The 18,840-nt window shown below is 43.1% G+C and overlaps 2 protein-coding genes and 1 long non-coding RNA gene across 5 annotated transcripts; 2 read left to right on the top strand and 1 right to left on the bottom strand.

Moving 5' to 3' along the window:
* Positions 1–692: 692 nt before the first annotated feature.
* On the bottom strand, positions 693–9,796 carry zdhhc3b (zinc finger DHHC-type palmitoyltransferase 3b). 3 transcript variants are annotated; one of them, XM_056411626.1, is made up of 7 exons: positions 9,482–9,796; positions 5,885–6,412; positions 5,230–5,354; positions 4,355–4,451; positions 4,002–4,083; positions 3,496–3,626; positions 693–2,959 (listed from the first exon to the last, which is right to left on the bottom strand). In XM_056411626.1, the coding sequence occupies exons 2-7, from the start codon at positions 6,185–6,187 to the stop codon at positions 2,801–2,803; spliced, it is 897 nt and encodes a 298-aa protein (XP_056267601.1). In that variant the 5' UTR covers positions 6,188–6,412; positions 9,482–9,796; the 3' UTR covers positions 693–2,800. The 3 variants fall into 3 exon arrangements, with proteins under 3 accessions (XP_056267601.1, XP_056267592.1, XP_056267610.1); XM_056411617.1 differs by having other exon boundaries at positions 5,885–6,216; XM_056411635.1 differs by having other exon boundaries at positions 5,885–6,216; positions 9,489–9,796.
* Positions 9,797–13,800: 4,004 nt separating this feature from the next.
* exosc7 (exosome component 7) lies at positions 13,801–16,105 on the top strand. Its single transcript, XM_056415936.1, has 8 exons — positions 13,801–13,987; positions 14,143–14,244; positions 14,451–14,545; positions 14,984–15,149; positions 15,238–15,308; positions 15,435–15,558; positions 15,657–15,812; positions 15,928–16,105. The coding sequence occupies exons 1-8, from the start codon at positions 13,931–13,933 to the stop codon at positions 16,030–16,032; spliced, it is 876 nt and encodes a 291-aa protein (XP_056271911.1). The 5' UTR covers positions 13,801–13,930; the 3' UTR covers positions 16,033–16,105.
* A 1,041-nt stretch (positions 16,106–17,146) lies between these two features.
* LOC130196358 (uncharacterized) lies at positions 17,147–18,671 on the top strand. The gene is made up of 2 exons (XR_008832230.1): positions 17,147–17,261; positions 17,463–18,671. It is a non-coding gene; the product is annotated as an uncharacterized LOC130196358 (long non-coding RNA).
* The last annotated feature ends 169 nt before the right edge of the window (positions 18,672–18,840 follow it).

The raw sequence follows: 18,840 nt of genomic DNA, 5'->3' as shown, positions 1-18,840 counted from the left end.
TTTTATGTGGTTGTCCCATTAGACCAGCTCCCTTTCCTTTGAAGACTTCCTGTAAAGAACTAATCAGTTTTAATCCCCTTCAGATGCCTTGCACGACTTACAAGGCAGATAAGAGCATTCTTCTGCAATTACAAGAGAATATTACATTTATTTTTTTATCATAAATATATTTAACGATATCAATTACCTACTTTTTGTATCCACATTTGTCAAAAAGGAAAACCATATCTCTTTCATCTATTGACATGAGTCTGGAAAGACAGCAAATATTACAATTTTGGAATTTCAAGGTATTTAATATATATCCTGCTTTTTTAAAATAGGGTAAAAGTTGGTTTCTAATGACACAATTTAACTGGGGGTGGGTGGTAGAATTACAGATTTGGCAAAAATCTTTAATTTACTAATCTGTATTTGTCATTAAAAGAAAGCAACCATTCAAATGAAGATATTTTAAAAAGGTATGCATTTTATTTTTCTGATATTTAGAGGTTTTTAATGTGTATTTACAGCAAAAAACAGACAATTCATTCTTATGTCAGGATATATTCTTTACAAATTTGGTTTTGAAACTAGTATCATTTTCTCCATGAATTTAAAGGGTCCAAATGTCTCACTAAATTAAACCTTATTTGCTCAAATATTTGTTTTAACTGATCAACCGAGTCAATAAATTATCCACACAAATGATATAAAGTTGTGTCTCATACATACTGTTTTATTCAATTCCTCTTTAAACAAATACCAGTCAAAAAGGAAGAAAAAAATGTGGTCCTTAGCATGTACTACAAATGGTATTTATACCTGATTGCAAAGAATATATCAATCAAATCAAGAAAAAAGAAGAAGCTGGTGAACTGTATGTGTAAACTGGATAGCAACAGATGCATCTCCATATCATAACATTTCTTTAAAACTCCAGTGATTTTTTAAAAAGTCTAAGAAAATGTCCCACTTGATTATGCTCAACTCCTGAAACGGTAACTTGAAGGCCTCTCTTCCTACAGCATTACGTTTGGCAACGTGTTCAAATACATCCTTACATCATCTTCAAAAAGCAAGTTCTAAAAATACAGTAAGGCTTTCGAACACATTTGAGCAAAGGCATTTTTAATGTTCAATGTTTTCACCAAAAGGTACAACATCCTCCTCACACTGGCTGGACCGGCACCTTTCCAGAGCCGCAACAATTAAAACGAGCATTTCTAACGTGGTCCGTCGGGCCTCGGTGGACATTTTCCACTGGCCTCAATTTCAATCATCATTTTTATCCTGTAAGGCTTCTCCCTCTCGGCAGGCTCACAACAGCAATGGGAGACAAACTGGATTATCCACAAGCGAAGTCCATCAACTGAGAGCCAGTGAACCACACGTCGGGGTCATATTGCTTTTATCCCCGACTTTCTATCTGAGCTGGTGGCTGTGATTGAACTGGTTATAGAGCAACACGGCTGGCTGGGTTTGCTACACACAGAGTGGCAAATAGCCAAAAGGTCAACCCACCTGCTGGATTGTAAAACCGACAGACAATACAACACGTATCACATGTTTTAAAGTTATAATCCTAAAGATTCTCTTAAATTCAAACCTTTATTGTCTTACAGCCGACACTTTTTCAGCAAGAAGCCTTTCGATGTAAATAAATCCAGTTATTAGCTCCATAGTGGTTCTCTTTGTTCGAGGTGGAGTCTGCCATTCAAATGACCTTCACGAGCGAGAAGCGGAGTCACAGCGTCACCTGTTGGATACGAGTGGGTTTCCATTCCACTTTGTAAAATCTCAGGGCGTGAAATCAGATTGCGGTTGCTTACGGCGTGATGGTGGGTCTGTCCGGCTGCACCGTGAACAGAGTCCACAGCTGCTCTCCTGTCGGTGTTCCTGTAGCATTGAACAGCACGTGCGGTCTCCACTGGTAACCACGGGCAACGATAAGTCAACCAAAACTAAAATCTTAACGATTATAACTTTCTGTCTTACAGCGTTTAAACCTCCCTCAGAGCTCCGTAAGCTATTTTTATACGTGATTGGATTCAAGGTGCCAGACAGGTGGGGATTAATGAGTAAAAGTATGTAAACTAAAAGAAAATGTGTTAAAATTCAGTCTCCAAATACTTTTGTTACATGACCTGAACTAATCCACCTATCTGGCACCAAAAAAAAAAAGACACGACAAACTCATTTGTGATCCTGTCTCACCCTCACTGTCACATTAAGGCTAAAAAATAATATAAATGTCTTGAAAAAATACTAATGCACTGTTCAAAGGCAAATCATCCGCAGCACTCGGCAAAGGACTCTTGCGATGACGGGAATACAGCAAATGAAGAGGCGACAGGATCACCACAGCGTTTACAGTAAAAACAAAACCAGGAGACCGAAAAAAAACCTTCCGGGCATCAGTTGTGCGTTCACGTCGGCTTGATAGCAGGAAGTGTTCAGACGGACCGCAGGAAGACCTCAGTCTCTGGGTGTCGTCTCCCCGCCTCCTCCCGAGTGCTCCTCGCCAAGCTGTGGCCGCTTAGTGAGAGATGTTTTCTGTCTTGTTTTTTGCGGAGCAGCACGTTCATAATCTCAGTCAGCACCAGGAGGGGAAACAATGAAATATAAAGAAAGGTAAAGGTTGTTTCTTTGTTGAGAGAAACATTTCGACAATGGGACACCCTGAAATATCGATAATATCCACAAACGAAAGAAACTGGAGAAGTGGTTTAAGAAGGAGTTTGTGCTCGTCGTGGTCCGGCCAATAGGAGGGCCCGACCAGGAAGTCCAAAGCGGCGGCGCTCGGTTCGACGTGCCGACCTCACACGATGTACTGGTACAAGTCCGCCTTGCCGTGCTCGGGTGTTGCGAAGGGACTGAGCCAGGCTATCGAGAACGGGTGGCCGAACACCACCGTCATGTTCATCCACTTGGACCTCTTGGCCCACCGTCGCTCCTCCTTCTTGAGCTGTTCGATGCCCTGCGGTTAAAAGACCGACATGAGAGAGGAGGTGAGTCTCCGGAGTTTTGACACACGCTCAAAGCTGAACGTTTAGCTGCGTGTTTAAAACGTTTAATGTAATGTCACCAGCGCGAGGGAATAAAAATCAAGCGTGTTTTGTATTTTCACCCTCAGAGGTCCTGACAAGGGTTAGAGTGACTCACTCAGCATTTCACGATGTCTCTCACACGCACACAGACACCAATTGGACTGAAATCGAAGACGTTTGTAGTGAATATTAAAACGGTGAGTCATCGTCGTTGGTGGTTTGATCGTATACGCAATGAGAAAAGGTTCTAATCTCAACCCACCTGGAGGCTCCACAGTAAGTGAACCTGCTCCTGCTTTCATCTGGGCCCTGGCTTCGTGACAGAATAAATCCATGACTTATTTTAGGAAGTCAGAAGTGCTACATGAACTAGAAATACCTACATTCACTTCTGGATAACCGCCTAAACCCGCTGCGGCGGTGGAAATTGACAACACAAATGAATTGCTGTCTTTTTCCCACTCACCGTTTCGTCGGTGCAGATGGAGTGGACCTGGGTCCCAAACATGACCGCGGTGAAGAGCATAAACAGGAGCGCCTCGAAGCAGAGGAGGATGAGGAGGATGACCGTGGCTGGGGGAGAGAAGTTACTGCACTCTGAGAGAGAGAGAGAGAGAGAGAGAGAGAGAGGGAGGGAGGGAGCAGAGAGAGAAAGAGAGAGAGAGGTCTCGTGTTAACCAGAAATACGGCCTTGTGGTCGTATTCCTCCGCCGACCAGTGACGGTGCAGTTTACATCCATGTCAGTATGTAATCTCTTCATCGTTTCATTCTTTTTTGGACCTTTTTTGTGAAATTGTCATAATCCGCATCCGACTTCTTGAAGCCAAACAGGTCACAGTTACATTTGACCGTCAACTTCTAAGCCGCAACTCGTCTTCTTGGAGAATAATCGGCCATATTTGCACATTTGGATGTTGGTAGAACTGCACGGTCTCCGAGTGAATCGAGAAGTGAATCAGTAAAACACTTACTCGTCCAGTCTTCTTCAAAGCAGAACACAAAATGGAGGGCCACCAACATGAGCGAATGGAAGGATATCAGTGCAATATACATCTGGGGAGGAGAGAGAGCATACGAAGCATACGATTAGCGGTCAAGATTAGATTGTTGAGATAAACGGGTGTGAGGCACAGCCCTGTTGTTGATGTGAGAAGGAGCCTGTTGACTTTTATGTTGCGTTAAGCCATTTTAAAATCATATATTAAGCTTTTTGTCTTAATTTGGTGTTCTGGCTTATTTCTAAAAACTGTGTGCAACACATAAAATAACTTTTAAAAAATTGAAATGTTTGCATTCATCAGGTCTCCGGTGTTCGAGGACTCACCGTGAAGAGCACAAAGTACTTCTGGTTGTTCTCCCCGATACAGTTGTTCACCCAGGGACAGTGGTGGTCCATCTTTTTGATGCAGCGTTTGCACACACTGTGAACACATGAATATAAAAAGGTAAAAGATGATGAAACGGAATCATAAATACTGCAGGCGAAAAGACCAATCTGAATATAGAGTATATTTATCTCGTAAAAGAGGACTGCTCTCGATCACGGGGGCTTGACTGTTCGGTTGTGTGTGCGTTTCTACAATCTACCATCCGACAGAGCTCCATCTATTTATATATGGATATATTTGTTCCGACTATATATGGATTAAAAAACAGATTGGCACTTAAATGGCACTTACTTATGGTACTTTTGTAGTTTGACTTTCTTGAAGAAATGTTACTTTTTGGATTCTTGTTGTTCTGAGTTTGTACTCTTGGTCGAATGCCCTTATTTACATGTCTGCTAAATGACATGTAACGTGATGTAATGTATACTTTGTTGACTCACTTTCTAAGAAATATATATGTTTAAAAAGCGTCCGTGTCCTACCTGTCGCATATTATTCTTCTGGGTCGTTAGGTGCCAGCGTATAATCTCGGTGTCATCATCTCACCGACAAGAATGACTCACAAAACTAAAATCTATTTTTTCTCTCTCAAACTGACATTATCCCACAAGCCAGACTGACTCACTGGCTCTGCAATTCAATTACGCTGCAGTGTTTTTGTGCTTTTCGTGCCTCGAGATCCCCAGAGACACCGCCGAGCAGCCGCAGAGGGAACCGCCTTATCATCCAACTGCAGGGCGTAAGCCGCGCAGCGACTCGGGATAAAACACACGGGGGAGGCGTTTGTGATCTTCCCGACAATCTGCCGTACCTGCAGTGGTGCGCTCTGTCGGGCTTTATGCTGCAGCACTTGGGACACTTGTACACCACCTGTCCCGGTTTGAGCTTCAAGCTTTCGATGAATTCCTTGGTCGCGTTCCCTTTAGGCACGGCTCCCTGAGAGAGAGAGAGAGAGAGAGAGAGAGAGAGAGAGAGAGAATGTGTTGACATGGAATTCAATGGTTTTATTTCAGTGATTCCATGTCATTCATTTAGCTGCAGGAGCTCCTTTAAAAGATGGAAATTCTCCTCCACAGCAAAGACAAAAAAATGGAAATAATTAAATGAAAATGACAGATTTATGGTTATCACTCAACTATAATTACAAAACTAAATATAACAAAAAAACAATTACAGTCCAGCCGGTAGGCGAGCAGTGGGTCCCAACAGATACCAGAACCAAAGCACATGTCCACATGGAATACCACCCTGCTCCAGGTTTGCTGTATATCAGAGATAATTCGACCCAAAACAAATGTCCTGAAGGATGAGGATGCACTCAACTGAACTATCAAAAAGGTATTAAAATCTAATTTTCATGCGTGTGCAAAAGTAAAAAATTAAAAATAAGTGTATTCGTTGAACCTGGTCAGACATTTTACACAAAGATGAGTTACAGCCGGCGTACGGCGATGAGTCGGACTGACCGGGTCTGTGCACATGGCCTTGGCGTGGGAGGCGAGGGCGAGGAACCCCAGGCCGTTGAAGATCACCCCGTTGAAGAGGCTGTAGATCACGCTCTTGGCGGGCAGCAGCACGACGAACACCACCACGAACTCGGCGTAGAGGACCAGGAACCAGGTGATGACGCCGCACACGATGCCGCAGCCGTCGCGGATGAACCACATGGTGTCGGAGCCGTCGCGGAGCGGGGGAGGGGCGCAGTGCTCGGGTCTCAAATAGCCAGCCTGCCTCTCGATGTCCCTGGTGCGGAGCGCCGGGCTCATCATCCTACAGCGCCCGGGACTCCGACCACATGCTGAGAGCGGCGGCGAGGGAGAGATGGAGAGGAAGAGGGGGAGCAGAGCCACGGCGAGAAGAGGGACGGGAGGAATTGGAGAAGGAGGTGAGGGATTTGGACGTGGGTCGGTAGCAGGATACGGCCGCAACTAATGAATATCTTTGAATGCCAAAACAAGAAGAAATAGTTTCTTCTCGCCACTGTCGTCAATAACCTGTAACACATGCAGAGTTAGAGATTTTATAGTTTTTAATGCACCATTTTTTTAATACGTACATATTATTTGTCACCGTCAATTTAAATCCCACACAATAATATAGACATGTACATATAAATCATACAGTCTATGAATATCCATTTACTATTTATTTCTTTGCACTATTTGTATTACACAACACTCGACTTGTATATAGTCGTTTTCTTTTATTCTCATTTATTTTGTTGGCCATTGGTGCTTTCCGTTTACACCTATTCTGTTCCATATACTTGTGCACATAATAACTCTATTCTATACCTTTATTTGCGCAGCTTTATTGTCTTTGTTCCCAGCTGTTATGAATATTTCTGTGTACACTGAGGGCGATGCAAAAAACCAGAGGCCAGCTCCTCGTAATGGTCTATGAAAATGTTTATGAAAATGTGCCGCACAGGTTTCCACAGTCGTACGTGACATTTGAATGCCTTGTTTTCATCCCACCACCAACAGTGCGCGGTCTGCATTACAGCAACAGCACAGTGTACTAGTGCTGGAGCACAACAATTAAGAGTGTGCAATCTATCTAATAAGAGTTCCACATCCTCGAGGAATACAAACAAAGATAGAGGCTAACAAGTCCACAGAGTAAATCGGCAAGTGAGGTCGAGGACAATAAACAGCGGCATTAACTGAATGAACAATCAGTGATCGGCTTCATCCCGACGGGCAAAACAATACAAACAAAACACCCAGATTCCCCTTCGCAGTGGATTTTGGAAACTGCGATTCACCATTTGGCTTTAGAAGTGAACCGCAGCAACGCTTCGACTCAACAGCCTCCACAGTTGAGCTGCATCCGGCTGGAGGTCGTGTCCGATGCCTTATGAATAAGCAAGTGGGCCGGTCGGAGAGTGCGATGCGCCTTCAAAGGGGGTAACATTTCGGAAGACTAAGAATAGGCCTCCCTATTATATGCAGACAACATAGACTGGAATAAAACAGCTAATTCCCAGAAAACCGGGCGCCCGTCTCCTCAAACCCTGAGTTTATAGCGGGAGCAGTGAAATTGGACATTCCTGAGGATTCAATACATATCCATTAAGCTGAACAGTTTAGCTGCCCCCCCCTCCCTCCTCCTCCTCCTCCTCTGAGGACAGGAATGTAATCAGAAAGAAAAAGATAGAGTTTCTAAAGGACGTTTGGGATGGAATTAATCAAAGCCATCTCTGGATATAGCCAGGTACCCCACCTGCAACAATGCAGGCAATTAACTGAAACCAATTGATAAAACTTCTGGATAGACTTGATAAAGAAGAGGGGGGCGAGGGGGTCTTAGACTAAACTAGGAGGAGCAGTATTTAGTGACCACACCCCGACCCCCTGTAAATACAGGTTGTTCTTCAGTGTTTACTGACGTTAACTGCACATCTTTCCTTCTTTAACATCTATTGATTCGTTTAATTTATTTTACAAAACATTCTGATTTTTTATTTTGCATTGTTTTCTTATGATTTCCCTCTTTAACTTTTTTTAATGTGAAGCACTGTAAATTATTTTTGTGTATTAAACTTAGCTTGCCTTTAAATGTATGACGCCAGCAGTATTATTATTTACAAAATATGATGCTTTGTTAAAGTCTAAAACTCCCCAACAGTATATTGTATGTAACATGATTTTCCATCTTGACAAGATATGTTCGCTTGTTGCTCATATTGGAATAATAAAACACTTTAAATTATTTAATTTAGTTAATTTCTCAATATTCTCAATATTTATATTTCAACAACTGAATGGCTTGACACAGAACTCCCCGCACCCATTTTTTTCTCGAGTCTTTCGAGAGAAACACTAGTCGATAGTTCCTGTATTGAAACTGTACTTAAGATTAGCTGCAGTATGTGATTCATCCTGTAACGGGGGACTTCCCGACTCTAAATGTTTACGCCGCACAGTCAGATATTCAATTAATAATTCACGGGCATGTTCAATACCCTGCTGCTTGGATGCATTTCAAAGTAACTGACATTCACTCATGTGGATAAGCTAGATGAGAGGCATGAAGAGATGTGATGTCGAGATGAGAAGTAGCAGGATTTTAGTTCATTATGTTTAGTTAATTAACACTCTCATTGGATTTCACTTCACTGATGACCTCCTCTGGCAATTTACGGAGCAAAAGACTTCTAATCGTACTTGGATTAGTTTTCGGGACACGTGTTGAGAGCTTTGATTTAGTGTTCAGATATTGTCGGACATGAGTCAGAATTGTTTTGCTTCTTGTTCCCTCGTCTCAAAATCAATCGTTTTTGGTGAGATGCCTGAAATGTTGCCTGTTGTCTGCACAAGATTAAGATTTTGTTTGTACCATGCATGACATGCACGGTACCTACTCCTCGTGAAGTGTTAAGCTTTCACGTAACTTTCAAAAGGGTTTGCTCATGCTGTGATTTGTGTTTGAAGGGTTGCAACTAATGATTATGAGACGACAACCTTCAGAAAGTGAAAAAAAAGTATCGGGGTCTCCATCGTGTTAGATACTTGACTTATAAATAGTTGCAGCCCTAAAGTAAGGGTTAGGGCGATAATAGTGGGAAAACACTGCAGAGTCAAGTTTTAACGAGCATGCAACCAGATAAGATATGAATATAAAAGATAAGTTAATGACTCGCTTAAAGCTTGGTTGATTTGATTTAGTGGAGGATATATAAGACACCAATTAAAATATGTTAAAAAACGTAATGGTCATTAACTATGGAGACGAAATCATCGAAGTGGCCTCGAGCAAGAGAAGATAAATTGACCTCTGACCTCCCTGAAAATGGGTGAGCAAAAAAGTGAAATGATATTGTCGTGCCCAGTGGGGGACTGTGCAGGTAAGATGTCATCGTAATGCCATAATTCATCATAGTTAATTAGTTCCATAAGGTGATAACGCTGTTAGCCCGACCAGGAAGTAGCTGGCAGTTGGAGCAGCGTACCCTGACTCCCATTACTTGGTAGCTGACAACGACCATGCAGCTTTAATCACATTCAAGTATCTCAATCAAGAACTACACGTCCACTGCTGTTGTTGTTTATAAAACATACCTCTCACTCTCCAGGCTTGTGCAGCAAAGTTGCTGGAAGTCTTCGCGTAGTTTGGAGCCTCGGGAAGTTTAAAAAAAACACAGCGAAGTGTCTCCTCGGTGTGTTAGCGCGATCCCGGCTAACCTCACTGATCTGCGGTCAGATGCTCTGCGCAGCTCGGCTCTCCCTCTCTGCCGCCTCGGTATCGACGAGGTGTTAATTCACCTTGTTCGTGGGCTAATTATCGCCGGGGACCGAGCACCGATGGGCCGCTACCAAACGACTGCTTCCTCCCCGGTTGGATCCAGAACGCTTTGCGGGCAGCAGCGCGCACGGCGAAGCAGGAAGTCCGATACTCCCTTCGAGGGCTTCCGTACCCTGAGCGAGGTCTGCCAGGCAGCAGAGGCTCGCGCTTGTTGACTCAATAAGCTGATTTCACTTTGAGATAGTTTCATTCATTTGTCTTTCTGAAGTGTATAAACACCAGTGGCGGGCCGTGCATTTACTACCTAGGCCTTCAATGCCGTCTTACTACAGCTGAACAACCTAATGTAAGATTAGTTCACCATGTATTTATGTATGTACATGTGTATATATTAGAGAACCCCCCCCCCCACCCATCAGTGCTTGAGCCTGCTCTATCCCCGGTGCTTGAGCCTGCTCTATCCCCCCCAGTCTACGAGTATCCAGGGTACACATCCTGGTTACCATATTCTGCTCCCCAGGACTCTCCCAGATCCTCAAGTAGACCTCTGAACAGTGAGTCTGCTCTCTATTTACGCACTCTGGATCAAAGCTCCGTGACGTCACTATAGCTTATAGCGAGTATCGACGTCACAGCACAGAACCAGAACGCTGCGTTGTGAGAGCCAATCAGCGCTGAGCTGCTCCGCTGTTGGATCTAATTGGCTGCTGCTGTTCTCGTGACGCTGGATGCGGAAGTCATTCACACCGGGGCGCTAGATGTTGCGACGTGTGCGGCATTTCCACAAGAAGTATAACGTAGAAAAATTGGTTAATTATTCCGTGGCGGATGGCGGAAAATATTTTTCCACGGAGCAAAGTAACGGAGATAAGCCACGCAACCCTCAAATATTCTGATGATGATTTAATGACATGTGGTTCAATTAAGGACTCACTCTCTTAAACTTTAAATCTTGAAAGAAATAATGTGTTGTGTTTGTGCGTGTGATTTTGTGTGGTGAATGTAAACTCAGCTGTCATAACAAGCAGGAGTGCACCGTGTTAACCTCTTGGTATCCTGCATGCTCAAAACATCAGAGCATTGTTTATTAAGGCTGCCCACATAGCATTTATCTCTTTATTTGCAGGCCTAGGAAAAGGACCCTCTCAAAAAAATGTCCAAACAGTACTTTGAACAAGTAAGATGTATTCTAAAGAATTTAACATAAAGACAGGACATTTGTGCAATAGAATTAGTCATGTTTTTGTAAATGAGAGTAGAGTTATTAAAACACATTAAAATTATTTAAGGTAGCAAAGATTCAAGATTCAAGATTCAAGATGTTTTATTTACAAATAAAAACAACACAATATTTACAGTAAGTGTGTGTGTGTGTGTGTGTGTGAAACCAGGCTGTGATGCTTCCTGTCAGAGTGTCTGTGTTTGTTGACCATGTCAGATCAAAGTCCACAATCAGCTCCTTAGTTTTGGTGACATTCATGATGAGGCTGTTGTCCGGCTTTCTCTCGCGTCGTCGGGGAGATCAGGCCCACCACCACTGTGTCATCCGCAAACTTGATGATGGTGTTGGAGATGCCTCGTAAAAGACCTTTGCCAGGCCAGATTGCAGGGTACAACATGGGTACAACGCCAAATTAATTCAAATTTCCTGATATTTGAGCCACCAACGTGTGTGGCTGCGTGCGCGGCAACATTTTGGTCACCCCCGACAAAATCTCACTCCAAGGTTTTTTGAAAAGTTGGCAGCTCTGTGTTTAGGCCAGCAGAGAAGGCCTTGCTGGCCCTGACGGCCCACCACTGATAAACACGATACCAGTGGGGTTCCTGCTTATATCCTTAGTTCAACTGCTATTACATCAGCCCCAGTGCATTTCATATGGCTCTGCATTCAAGATGCTCTTTTGAAAAACCTACAAAATAATTTAGCAAAACATTCATCCGTGGAAGGAGGCCCATTGGCAAACTAAATTAAGGATTTCTTTGCATTATGTCTATGTTTTCCTACAATACATGGTGACCTGGTGGTCGGTTGGCATTGTGGCAGTTTTTTTTATTTTAAATCTAAAAGTTAAATGATGAAATTATGTTTTAATACCATACAAGGCTGCAGGCACGTGCACAGACATTTTGGGGGGCAGGTGCTCAAACCCAAAAAAAGGGCACCCATTGCCAAAAATGTTTTGTGACAGAGTTGAAGCATTAGCAGCATTACACTGATGACGCTGTCCTCGACCTGCGTTTCCTCTGGCAGCATCAGACCGCTAGCTTACATTTTCTTTATGAATAAAGACGAATTATTGTATAGCAACAACAGTACAAGCGTTCTGATTGGCTAATGGGTCTTCATGCCAGCCACGTATTGCCCTCCTGGTCTGATACGGATCCGTATTGCCCTCTTACGTCATTTTCAAAATGAGCGATATTGATAGACATCAACAGCTAAGAGCAGTGGTCCTCAAACTAAGGCCAGCCTCCACATTTGGCCCAGCCCTCTGAACAATACCAGAGAGGCCTTATGATTTTTTTTTCAGTCTGGCCACGCAAATCCTAGACTGGCCCTGTTAAATAGAACGGATTAAGAATACTCTCTCCCTCTCTTCTATCTCTATTCTCTAAACATAACTAACGTCAGTAAACAGCTGGACGAGGCTTTGAAATCACGGATTTCGTGAGTTTTTGTTTGTTTATTTGTTTAGGAAACGTCGGACCAGTTGTGACGTCATGTTTTCAGCAGAATCAGAATCAGAATCAGAAACAGGTTTATTGCCAAAGAATGAATGTTTTCACAAACAAACGAGGAATTTTTTTTGGTGGAAGGTGCAACATTTGGACATGACAAACAACAATCGGTGGTAGTCCTGGGGTGACAGTCAGTCAGTCCAGGGTTGGATGAGCCCGACCGCCCGTCGGAAAAAAATTTCCTCAGCTGCCTCAGGAAGAACATCCTCTGCTGGGCCTTCTTGGAGATGGGAGGTCCTGGGAGATGATGGAGCCCAAAGCGGTAGACTCACCAGCGCCGACGGGGAGTCACACAGGATGAGGGATGATGGTGGAGGCCTTGAAGCAGGCTGGAACGTGGCATGTCTCAGGATGACGGGCGTCGCTGAGTTGATGGAGGGTACAGTCGCTTAGCATCTGCAGTCTTAGCTTCCTGAGCAGCGCTAATGTTGTGGTTGATTCATCACAAAACAACGTCAGGGGACAAACACGTCATGACCTGTGTGTCTGGTGCTGCGCGTCAGAGGAGAAGGAGGGGCGCGGCGGGGGGAGAGGGGGGGGGGGGCTCGTGAGCGCCGCGGAGCAGGTCGGGTCGAAATTCTCACAAGAACTCAAATAAATGCCCCGTCGGATATTAAAACACATTTGGGGGGACTTGATGACAGAGAGAGAAACTTGTATTCTTGAATGCTGATGAATGAAAAAAGTGGGCTCCAGCAAAAAGGGCACTTTTCTCATTCAGGGCAAAAGGGCTGGTGCTTGAGCACCACTAGGGCTCTATCTGTGCACGTGCCTGCAAGGCTGAGGCCTCTTCTAAACAAGGCCTCGATGAAGCATGAAGACAAACAAACGAGTTTTAGACACCTTTTACATACATCCCGGGGACAGCTGCATGCGTTGCTTGTAGTAGTTCAATATTGCAAATACTCAAATTGCTGTAAATGAACTGCCACAATCTGAACTTTTATGCTTGTTTTTGTTTTATGTTTATTATGGTCTGTCAAGGGACTACAGATGCAAATTAGCTGAAGCTACAATCTGGTAGGCTACACTGCATCAAATGGTGATGTTTATGTTTTAACTGTACAGGGTCCCTTTTAAATAGAGATAATAATATAATAATATACTTTATTCATCTAATTTCTGTTTTATTTTTATCAAGCCAAGTGTTCATTCATCATGATGAAGATTGTTCTACTTTCCCAAAGAGACAATTTTGAAACCGATAGAGAAAAAGACACATAGAAACGTGTTATAAAGACATAAACAGACAGAATAAGTTATGTTTTACTGAATCATTCAACGAGTTATCTAAAGTGTCTCAAGGTTGTTGTTGTTGTTGTTGTTGTTGTTGTTGATAGGCCCATATCCCTCTCCGGTATCACCCGCTTCCCCGGTTGGGCGGGGTCCTCCACCTCCCGAAGGAGCAACCTATCGGGACATCCGGGTGAGCAAACGGTGCTCTCATTTCGCGTTGGCTTCTCCGTCGTCTTTTGATGACGTAGGCAAAAGCGCGACACACACATGCTACCAGTGCTTTTTCCACTATGGCAACAGTACAAGTCAGCGAGGCCGAAAAAGTATACATCTTACACGGCATACGGGTGAGTTATTCACAGCTTTCTTCTTCAACGTTCAGCTCCCAACTTTCTTTCAGTGAAAAATATTTAGACAAATGTCACGACGGTGATTTGTGCTCTGAGAGGGCAGGAAGCTCACGTTGGCTTCGTCTTGTTGACATGTCGGTTCTTCGGATCAGGATGACTTACGGGTGGACGGAAGAGGCTGTGAGGACTACAGACACATGGAGATAGAGACCGACGTGGTGTCCAACACAGACGGCTCCGCCAAAGTCACGCTGGTGAATATACATGAAGACAGAGGAAGCCCTCCATGTTTATGTGGATGCTCGAGAACGTTTCCTCCCCCCTCGGTCCCTTGTCAACACATAACGTCACTCCTTTGAGCTATAGCTATCTATATTATGTCTACTATCTTCATAATTGCATGTCGTTTATAAGGACCGCTTATTATTTTCTGAAATATTCCGTTCTGGTTCTCTTTCAGGGCCACACGGCGGTTCTGGTTGGGATCAAGGCCGACATTGGGAAACCGAGGCCCGCGGTGCCAAATGAAGGCTACTTGGAATTCTTCGTCGACTGGTAGGTGCATGTTGTTGTGAGTAAGTTGAGGCTTTTTTAGAAAATAAGGCTTATTATTGTAGATTTGGCCACCGAGCAAATCAGTTATGGAGACATTCTAGTTACTGCCTTTTAGAAGGCGATATGAATTAAACAAAACATTTTATTTGTACATATATATCATAGTATCTCTGTCATTACTTTGTTTTTTTATTTATTTTTGCACAATTCAAACAAAATAAAAATCACAACAGAGATACATGAATATCACAGTGCAGGAAGAGACAAAAAGCCAACTCAGCTTTTTTAAAGCCTATTATTATATTACTGTAACTTTATTCATAAATATGTGTGGAGAATGGTAGCAACTAGTCCCCGCTGACTCAAGTATACAACCTCTGACTGACAGACACCACATTATTTCACATGTTTTTATTGTTTCCTTTTCTTCTTCATCAGCTCGGCCAATGCAACCCCCGAGTTTGAGGGCAGAGGAGGGGACGAGCTGGGGACGGAGCTGAGTAACACGCTCTACAAAGTCTTCAACAACAAACACAGCGTGGACCTGAAGAGCCTCTGCATCAGTGCAGGAGAACACTGCTGGGTCCTCTACGTGGATGTGCTGGTGAGTGGTAGCGTCCGATGACGTCTTTGGCGTATTTTAATGTGACCAACGGCGATTGGCCGGTTGACCCACTGACGTGTTTCCACAGCTCCTGCAGTGTGATGGAAACTTGTACGACGCCATCTCCGTAGCTATCAAGGCAGCTCTCTTCAACACCAAGTGAGTGAGATGTACTGGTCTCTCAGATCGCTAAATCCTAGGATCTCTTCCAGCTGTCCTGTCTCTGATCGCTAGTCAGTAAAACAAGAGCTGACAGACAGTCTTCTGATTTCTCCTTACTGACAGAATTCCCAAAGTGCACATATCAGCTGACGACGAAGGAGCGAAGGAAATTGAGCTGTCGGATGACCCCTATGATTGCGTCAGACTCGATGTAGAAAATGTTCCTTGTATTGTGACGTTGTGCAAGGTAACCTGCCGACACTCGGGAGTAAAAACACAAGTACAATTTAGTACACCTTTTTTTAATCACACAAACCGTGAACATGACCGTGGTTTTGTTTACAGGTGGGCCACAGGCACGTAGTGGACGTGACTCTGCAGGAGAAGGCCTGCTCTGTGGCGAGCCTGGTCATCTCTGTTACACACACGGGCATGGTCACCTGCACGAGGAAGGTGGGCGGAGGCAGCCTGGATCCAGAGAGTATCTTTGAAATGACAGAGGTGAGTCCGGCTCTCCTCCTCGGGCATCTGGGCCCCCCTGCAGGGTTTTTAAATATGATTACACCTGAATAAGGCGGTGTAGTGGAAAGGTGCTTCAGTGTTTTGCTGTCTCCAGGCAGGTAAACGGGTCGGGAAGGCCCTTCACGCTCCGCTCATGAAGCTGCTGCAGCAGGAGGAGAGTTTGGGAAAGACACGACAGAAAGTTGGCTTCCTTGGTTGACATCAACTACTGTGGCTACAGTTTGTATGTACATGTATACAGCATTTTCTAATTAAACTTAAATTTGTACGACCTTCTTGTCTTTGTATTTCAATGTAGAAACACTGACATTCCAAGATATGATGGAAAGACCCTTCAGCGATGCATTTAATGAAACGATAACAAAAGTAGGCAAAGGACATTACAGAGATGTTTCACACAACATCAAGGATATGTATATTTTACACAAATAACATGTGAAAAAAAGATGTTTTTCCCTAATTTTCATGCTAATTATAAGAATTTCACACAATTGTCTAACAAGGTAAAATGATGACATGGACATGGTTGTAAACTGCATCATGAGTGGTTGGAGGAGGAGGAGGAGGAGGTATACAACCACAGGTGGTGATTCTGGTTTTATTCAAAGATGATACTCAATACTATGAAAAGTTTAAAAAATGACAGGCAAAGTCCATTCTCACTGCGTCCTTAAGTTTCTGCCACGTGTGTTACAAAAAGACCAGATGAGACTCTGGATCGCGTCCACTCTTCCCTCCGACTGTTTATTTGTGTGTGTGTGTGTGTGTGCTGAGAGCAGACGGGTCCAAAACAAACTCCCATTAATGGATGGCGCTCTCGCTACAGATTTTGAAGCGACCGCCTATGCAGAGGAATGTTTATGAACTGTCACACATCTTAAAATAGGGGAAACCCTTTCAGTATTATCTAAACAGGTAATCTACATGAGAGACTTCATATGATTGAGTTTTTAATTCATGTGCTTCACTGCCAGCAAAATAAAACTGGAAATATAAAAATGTTTCCAAATGAGGCCATACCCAAAAGCTCCCAAAACAAAAAGTTTTATTCCGTCGGTTTGTTCTTTTCCTCAGGTCTTTTGAGCCAAGAAATAAACTGTCACCGTTATTCAATTATTCATGCAGGGTTTGTTCATTTCTGTTTTCATAAACTTTGAAAGCTGCAGTTACGTCAGAACTGCTTCACATCATCTGCCAGTCCACCTGCTATCCAGGCCTGGTTCTGGCAAATGGCAGCTTTGGACTTCAGTATTTTTCCTTGCAGGCGAGAGAGAGAGAGAGCGAGGATAAATTGCAGTGAGACGTCGGAGCAGCCTCAATCAACAGGTCTCAGCATGGAGTTCAAAGGAGCGTGTGTGCTTCTGGGATTTCTGCTACTGGTCAACTGCTCATTTCAGCAGAATCCAGCGAAGAAGCCCGTGAAAAAAAGTAGGCAAAAACCATGTGGTTCACAATCTGTGAGGAAGATTATTTAGATATCCTTTTGAGATCCCTCTTATCAAATATAATGTTCAAGTGTTCTCTTATATAGCATGTTTTTTTGTGTGTATAATGTCCTTGAAGCAAGAAATGCTTGAAATACAAACCGCTGGTCTTAATGTCGTCGTGTGTCTGGTGTTGTTGGCTCAGCTAAAGACACGGCCGTCTAGGAGCTGCAGAAACAGATCAACGACATCGTCCACGAGCTCAACCTGCTGAAGGAACAACAAGCCCTGCAGACTGGTAACAACATCATGGATCATACGCTTGATCTTTGTTGTATTGATAAAGGAGTACAAATAATTCAGCAAATAATGCCTCCGGCACCCAAACACCAGGACTTGTATTCCTAAACCAGGTGAAAGGGGCAACGGCCTCCAAAAGCCCAGAGTGCACTGTGTGCCAATCAGATGACTCATCAGTGACTCATCCTTTATTGGAATTTGCAAAAATAAACGACATGCAGGTTCTCATTATGTAATCTTATAGCCCCGTCTTGTATGGTTTGTTAAAACCTTGTATTTAAGCTAGTCTTAATAGTTATAACTTGTTGTAAAAAGTCTAATAGGTATCTTCGAAAAAGAAAAAGATACAATAAAGCTTTACAGCTATCCAGTCTAAAAACAAAAAAATTCTTAACATTTTAAAAAACATTTACAACAAACTCCATTAGATCAGGGAAAGCCATAAGAATAAAAAAAGTTTGAAGAGTTTTAAAAGAGCGTGCCGAGTTTAGACTTTCATAACCGAGGGGATTAAACGTCACCCTCAGAGACATGGCATAGTTTTATTTATATATTTTAGTTTATAGTTCTCGTGGCGCATGCATATAGTTGTTTGAATAAAATTACCACGCGACAAATCAACTAGGTTCTTGTGTGTTCACCCGTGAACTCTTTCAGCTTCAGACATGCAGGTGGACAAGCAGCCATTGGCTAGTCATTTTATTACAATGTGAGCATTTTAAAGGGTTTCTGCCTAGATTTATTGATGCATGACATGATCTGCATTACTCAGAGTACAGAATATGTACTCAAGTCAAAGTGAATAGCTTCAGGTACACTTCTGCTGAAAAAATAAATTCAGATGGGAACTGCACGTTTGGATCTCATTGTGGCGTCTGTTGTTGCTGGATCTCCATTATGACTCACTGGTTGAAACAGACATCCTTTCACCATTACTATATTTTAACAACAATAATTGGTTGAGATCTATAAGCGATAAGTGATTTTTCATGAACATAAAATATAAATGTATAATCTTCAGGTTCTTTCTTTAAAACAATATTTTAGTCTGCTACCCTTGTCATCTTTGAATGTCTAGCCTTTTGTAGCCTGAAAAATAAACCATGAAAACACATTCCTCTGGTCATTTCTTACAGGAAAAGTTTGGGGAAATTTGCTTATTAGCCTTAGATGTTCTTCTAGTTCAACTCTCAACACGAGTGCGTGCTTCTCAAAGAGTCACACTATTCCTTAAAGTCAGACCGCTCCCAACTGAAAGGAAAACAGAGTCGCCTAATATTTGC

This window comes from Pseudoliparis swirei, chromosome 1 (genome assembly GCF_029220125.1).
Source record: "Pseudoliparis swirei isolate HS2019 ecotype Mariana Trench chromosome 1, NWPU_hadal_v1, whole genome shotgun sequence".
NCBI lineage: Eukaryota > Metazoa > Chordata > Actinopteri > Perciformes > Liparidae > Pseudoliparis > Pseudoliparis swirei.
The sequence above is the reverse complement of the archived record's forward strand: the minus strand, read 5'-3'. Positions and strand labels throughout refer to the sequence as shown.